Genomic DNA, 6957 nt, shown 5'->3' with positions numbered 1-6957 from the left:
CGGAGAAACCGCACCTGAAATGGAATTAAAATCAGCTGGTGGTAAACCCAGTAATGTAATGGATACCTAACAGAAAAGCCACATCAACTGAAAAATGGGAAAGACCAAAAAAAGAGTCAACCGTTTACTAGATACAGAGTATTTGCCATAAGAAATTGGTTTCAAGGCCAGGCGCAATGGCTCAGCACTTTGAGAGGCCGAGGCGGGCAGATCAGCTGAGGATGGGAGTTCGTGACCAGCCTGACCAACATGGAGAAACCCCATCTCTACTAAAAATACAAAATTAGCTGGGCCTGGTGGCGCGTGCCTGTAATGCCAGCTACTCAGGAGGCTGAGGCAGGAGAATCACTTGAACTCAGGAGGTGGAGGTTGTGGTGAGCCGAGATCACACCATTGCATTCCAGCATGGGCAACAAGAGCGAAACTCTGTCTCAAAAAAAAAAAAAAAAAAAAAAATTGATTTCAAAAATTTATTTACATTTTAGCATCTCTGGATGTTCCTTATAATCTATGGTACCGTACCATTGCTGTTGCTAGGCAAATTGTATTAGCATTATTCCTATCATTGCCATTCAAATTGAATTGCATTTAGCCTCTATTTCAAATGTCTTCAAAAAGCTTATACAATGATTCAGAATTATACTCAAAAGTTACTGTGGACACAGAATGAATGGAAAGAGGGCATACATTGATATTGGCAAAACAATGATGAACGAATACTCATCATTGGAGTAATAACCCCAATTTCATGTTTTCTTGAGAAAGTAAGCAAAAATAAGTATGTTTAACTTCTAAAACACTGCCAAACTGTTTTCCAAAGTGGCTGTGCCATTTTGTAGCATATGAGGGCTCTACGTGCTCTATTACCGCACCGATATTTGGCATTATTAACCTTTTTAATTGTAGACATTCCAGTGGCTGTGTGATGATATCCATTGTGGGGGTTTTTTGTTTTTATTTTTTTGAAACCAGGTCTGGCTCTGTAGCCCAGACTGGAGTGTAGTGGTGTGATCTCAGCTCACTGCAGCCTCCGTCTCCAGGTTCGAGCAATTTTCCTGCCTCAGCCTCCCGAGTAGGTGGGATTACAGGCACCCACCACCAAGCCCGGCTAATTTTTGTATTTTTAGTAGAGACGGGGTTTCACCATGTTGGCCAGGCTGGTCTCGAAGTGCTGACTTCAAGTGATCTACCCGTCTTGACCTCCCAAAGTGTTGGGATTACAGGTGTGAGCCACCGCACCCAGACCCCATTGGCGTTTTCATTTGCATTTCCCTGACGACCAATGATGTTGAATATCTTTCACATTCTTTTTTCACCTTTCACCTATCTTTTTTAGCAAAGTAACAATTGAAATTTCCTGCCCATTTAAAAATTTAGATTGATTGCCTATTGACAGTTATTGGATTATCGGAGTTCTTTACATATTCTGGATAATTTTTTTTATCAGATATATATGTTTCAAATAGTACTTTACAGTCTGTGGCTGGGCTTTTCATTTTCTTAATAGTGACTTTTAAACAGCAAAAGAGATTTTTCCCCCCATTGCACTGGCTAGATTTGGCTATTTCAAATAGCAAAATAATCTTTAAATAATGTTTAAATAAAATCTGTCCCCTTATTTGGGCCTTCTTTAGCTTCTCTCAGCACAGTTTTATAGTTTTAATATACAGATCTTACACATATTGTATTAAATTTATTCCTAAGTATTCTTTTTTGGATTCTATTTTTGTTTGTGTGTTTTCAAGACAGAGTCTCACTCTGTCTCCCAGACTGGAGTGCAGTGGCACAATCTTGGCTCACCGAAACCTCCGCCTCCCAGATTCAAGCCATTCTCATGCCTCAGCCTCCTAAGTAGCTGTGCTTACAAGCACGCACCATAACACCTGGCTAATTTTTTTGTATTTTTTTAGTAGATATGGGGTTTCATCATGTTGGCCAGGCTGGTCTCGAACTCCTGACCTCAGGTGAGCCACCCCACTCGGCCTCCCAAAGTGCTGCGATTACAGGTATGAGCCACCGCACCCAGCCTTGGGTTCTATTTTAACTGGTATTTTTAAAGTTCAATTTTCAATTGTTTGTTGTGAGCATATAGAAATATAACTTATCAAATGTATGGCCCTTTTGTCCTGTGACCTTGCTAAAATCCTTTAGTAGTTCTAATAACTTTTTGAAGATTCCACAGATGGTCATGTCATCTGCAAATGGAGAGAACTTTACTTGTTCTTTTCTAATCTACAGACATTTGATTTCCCCCCTCACTGCACTGGCTAGAACCTCTAGAATAATGTTGAATAGAAATGAAATTGAAGAGAGGTGAGAAAGACATCCTTGTTTCGTTCCTGATCTTGGGAAGGAAGTGTTTAGTTGTTTACCATTCCGTGTAACGTTAGCTGTAGGTTTTCTGTAGATATTGTCAGAATGATAAAGTTCCTATTTCATCACAAAAGAGTGTCAAATTTTGCCAAATGCTTTTCTTCATTGATTTAGATGACTGTTTATAGCTTGCTTAGTTTTTAGTCTAATACAGCAGATTATATTGATCAGTTTTTGAATGTTGATCTTCCACTTCTAGAATAAAAGCCACAGTTGGACTTTTGTATACTATTGGATTTGTTATAATTTTATTAAGAAATTTTCGTCAATGTTCCTGAGGAATATTGGTCTATAGCTGTTTTTGTTTTTGTTTTCGTTTTTCTTGGAATGTCTTTCTCTGGCTTTGGTATCAGGGTAACACTGTCCTTATGAAACGGGGTAGGAAGTGTTTCTTCCTATTTTATGTTTTATATCTTTTGGAAGAGTTTGTGTATAGTTGGTATTATTTATTCCTTAGATATTTGGTAGAATTCACCAATAAAATCATCTTGGCCTGGTGTTTTTCTTTGTGGGAAGGTTTTTAACTACAAATTCAATTTCTTTAGTAGATATAGGGCTATTTAGGATATCTATTTCTTCTTTTTAAATTTTATTATAAATTGACAATTTATAATTGTATATATTTATGGGGAACAAAATGTTACAGTTTATGGATACAATGTGGAATTACTACAAGCCAATTAACATATCAATCACCTCAAATGCTTATCATTTTTTGTGTTGAAAATATTTGAAATTTACTCTCCTAGCGATTTTGAAATGTACAACACACTGTTATTAACCATATTCACCATGCTGTGCAATATCTAGTTCTTCCTGATGATGGTTAGTAGTTTATATCTTTCAAGAAATCTGTCCATTTCATCTTCATTGTCAAATGTGTTTTTGTAAAGTTGTTTTTAATATACTCACTTCATATTTCTAATGTTTGTGAAGTCTGTAGTGATGTTCTCTCTTTCATCCTTAACTATGGTAATGTAAGTCTTCTCTTTTGTTCTGATGTCTCTAATAAGAGATTTGTTCATTTTATTGATCTTTTCAGGTCCATCTTTTTCGTTTCATTGATTTTTTTCTGTTGCTATTCTATTTTTTGTTTCATTGACTTCTGCTTTGATCATTGTTCTTTCTTCTGCTTACTTTGGGTTTAGTTTGTTTTTCTTTTTCTAACTTATTAAGGAAGAAGTTGAAATCATTGTTTTGAGACCTTTCTTCTTTTCTAGTAAAGACATAAAGTGCTTTAAAGTCTCCCTATCGAGAATTGTTATATGACCCAGAATATCTTGGTAAGTGTTTTCTGTGCAATGAAAAAGAATGTATATTCTGCTGTTTTGGGCTGAAGCATTCTATAATTTCGAATTAGGGGTATTGATAGTGTTGTTAAAGTCTTCCATATATTTACTAATTTTGTCTATTTGTTCTATCAATTATTCAGAATATTGACACCTTTACTATAACTGTGGATTTGTCTATCCGTTTCTGTTGTTCTCTGACACTTCCTCCTTGTGCAGATTTCTCCTCTCTGGTGCTCTGCCCTGCAAATTCCAGCCACCTTGGCCTCTCCCAAATCAACCTCTGCCTCCACATTTTGGTGAGACAGCCAATCCTGTTTGATCTTCCCCTCCCTGAGCTGCTGCTAGAAACCGCATCCATGCAATAAACTAGTGCAGTCACCTTGTTTCACTTCCCTCCATGATTTCAGTCCTGTAGTGCCTGTTGTCCAATGTCTGAAAAAAACGGTTTTACACATTTTGTCCAGTTTTCTGTCTTTCTAACATAAGAGGTTAAACCCAGTCCCCATTACTCCATCTTGTCTGGAAGCATAAGTCTCCTTACTTAATCTTAAATCTAAGAATGAAGTCTTCTCCAAAGATGTTAATGTCCCTGAAAAAATGGAAAGGATGGATGAAGAATGAGTTAAGAAAGGGCTGGCTAGAAGTCAGCTGGAGTGGACACCTTAGGGCCCTAAATAACCACTAAGTACATAATATCTTAGTTCATTTCATGGCCACAAATGCTCGGACAAATAAATTTCATCAAAAGTAGTTATTTAGGGTGGCAAGACTGAATGCCTGCAACCCCTCAATATTTTAGTCAACAGACCACTTCAGGATGAGCTTGAAGAAGGAATATGAGTCTAGATTATTGTCAACCTTTTGTTAACATCTCCATTAAAATAAAAAAACACCACTGTCTAAACTTACAGAACCAGTCCTAGCTACTTGGAAGAAAATGCCACAAACATCAGTGGACTGCTCTTTAGGAAATGTAGCAATGCATATTTTTGATGGCACAGAGGAAGGTAATTATTTTATTGGCATCCTTATTAGATGCCATCTCAATCCCCTAACCAAGGCTTCACCACGGTTGGAAAATTGCTGCTGATGAATTTCACTCTCTGAGTAACTTGGGGCCCAGCCTCTGAATAAGGACAAGGTGCTCAGAGAGAGGCGATTTGAACCTTCAAACATCATAGAACTTCGGCTGCTCAGAAGGCACCTCTGTGGAGGAGCTTGGCTCTGGATTCTAAGGGAGTATGTATCTAGATTTAAAGATTCCTTTGTTAGTTTGCATTTTGAGTTAGAGGGCCCTTTTGCCATCTCAAACCTTTAGCAGCATCTAACACATGTAATAGAATTATTGGCCATTCTGGTTAAAGATGGCCCACTGAAAAAATTTATTTATCTCAGTCCCTTTCAAAGACAAATTCCCACGTAATCCTCAGTTTCAGTATGATTCTCCCACTCTTAAATGTGCCTGGTGTCCCCAGGTCTAGGCAACCCTCTATTTTACACTATCCAAACAGTAACTCTTTAGTCTTTCCAGTGTGGGCAAGGCTGATTGTCTGGCAGCAGGGCTTTGGAAAGAGGCCCAGGAGGTCTTTTTCTCAAACAGACTTACCACCAGCCCTGTGGTTTTTAGCTCAACTTTCGCCCCAGTTTCCACTTCCTGAGCCCTTTGAAAGTCCTGTGATGTGTGCTTCTCATTGCTTCTCAGCTCTTCCCACTGCCAGTGTGCTACATCGACTGCCACTTACCTTATACTAGCATGCTTTACATTACGAAGAATCTGTGTTCCCCATGCTGCTACCTTTCCTCTTCCAGCATCAGAAAGTAGATGATGTACAAGGTATCACTAACTTATTTATGCCAGATTTTACGGAGCCCACTCCAAAAGGAGAAGTCAAGAGTCTCAGTATCAGTCTCTGGCGCAACTAATATGCAAAATTCTACTCTCTTTCAAATACATGCCCTTTTCAAAATGGTATTAACAATTCTGTTTTCATAATTATTTTAATATTCCCTCATAGAAGAGTTTCTGAAAGCTTATATTTTTCTCATTTGAAAAAAAAAGTAATTTCATTTAAGGTATAGTTCAGTGTGCTTACCATAATCAGTAACATAAAACTCATACATGGTTTGATTTGAGCCTTTAGGTATTTCTGGTAAGTCCAACTTGCTTTCATGCTGCCGTAAGAAGGCTTCGAGCTTTTCTCTGCTTTCCAATTCCAGAAGGGCTCCTAAACTCCACATTAGGCCAAACACAAATAATTTATGAAGATGTTCGACACAGGAAACACCGCCTTCCTCTTTGGAGGGAATTAACCCTTCCAGAAGATTGAGAGACTGAAAATGTTTTAAATAAAATAAATTTTTAAATTAAAATTTTGAAAATAAAAAATTGTGAATAGTAATAAAATTAAAAGGAGGGAGGAAGCGAAGAAAACAGATATATCTCAAGCTATTGCTTGATCACGGTCCTATAGCCAACTGCACATAGAGAAAGGCTATTCTGCTTTCGACAGGCAGCATGGTCTAGCAGAAAGGATGCTGAACTGGAAATCTGCTACTGTGGTTTCTACCCCCAGCTCATCCCACTGACCTCTGTGAGTCTCAACTTCCTACAGGGAAAGCAAAAGGCCCAGACTAGGTGTTAGCAGCTAAGGGAGCTATTGGTTCTAAAGTTTGGTTATCCAAATTTTCCAGATCAAAGATTCTATTTCTCTGTAAAATTTTGCAGGACTTAGCAAACTGTGGCCCTAGGGGCTGGCCATCTGTTTGGTAAATAAAGTTTTACTGGAACACACACACAGTCATACCTATTCACCTATGCATTGTCTCTAGCTGCTTTTGTGCTACAACAGCAAAGCTGAGTGGCTGAGACAGAGAGTTGTGCAAAGCCTAAAATATTTATTAATACTATCCGGCCTTTAAGAAAAAGTGTGCCAATGCCCTATAACATCAGAAAGAAAACTACTGTAAGACATCCTCAGTCTTTCAAAACAAAATTATTCCAAAATAAAATATTCTCTTCTATTATCCATTTTAAAGTAATTACTAAATACTCACTGACTTGGGCCTTATATATTGTTTCTAACCTACCCACAAATGACTGGCATCCCTTAACTGAGAATCAAAGCTCTAGAATGTATAAGGAGAGGTCACCTATAGACCAGAATTAGGAGAGCCCTTGAAGATCTATGATTAGTTCTGTTTTAACCCAAAGACTAATAAGGAAAACTGAGTAGGAAAAAAAGAATGCTGGCTGGACATGGTGGCTCATGCCTGCAATCCTAGCACTTTGGGA

At 38.0% G+C, this 6957-nt stretch overlaps 1 protein-coding gene across 1 annotated transcript in view; it reads right to left on the bottom strand.

Annotated features, from left to right (window-relative positions):
* Positions 1-6957, bottom strand: part of DNAH8 (dynein, axonemal, heavy chain 8) — a 349054-nt gene that overhangs the window by 158837 nt on the left and 183260 nt on the right. The window contains exon 55 of the mRNA XM_011986894.1: positions 5759-5996. Within this exon, the coding sequence (XP_011842284.1) occupies positions 5759-5996 (238 nt within the window). The remainder of the gene's footprint in view (positions 1-5758; positions 5997-6957) is intronic.

Source organism: Mandrillus leucophaeus, unplaced genomic scaffold, assembly GCF_000951045.1.
Source record: "Mandrillus leucophaeus isolate KB7577 unplaced genomic scaffold, Mleu.le_1.0 Scaffold3, whole genome shotgun sequence".
Taxonomy (NCBI): domain Eukaryota; kingdom Metazoa; phylum Chordata; class Mammalia; order Primates; family Cercopithecidae; genus Mandrillus; species Mandrillus leucophaeus.
The sequence above is the reverse complement of the archived record's forward strand: the minus strand, read 5'-3'. Positions and strand labels throughout refer to the sequence as shown.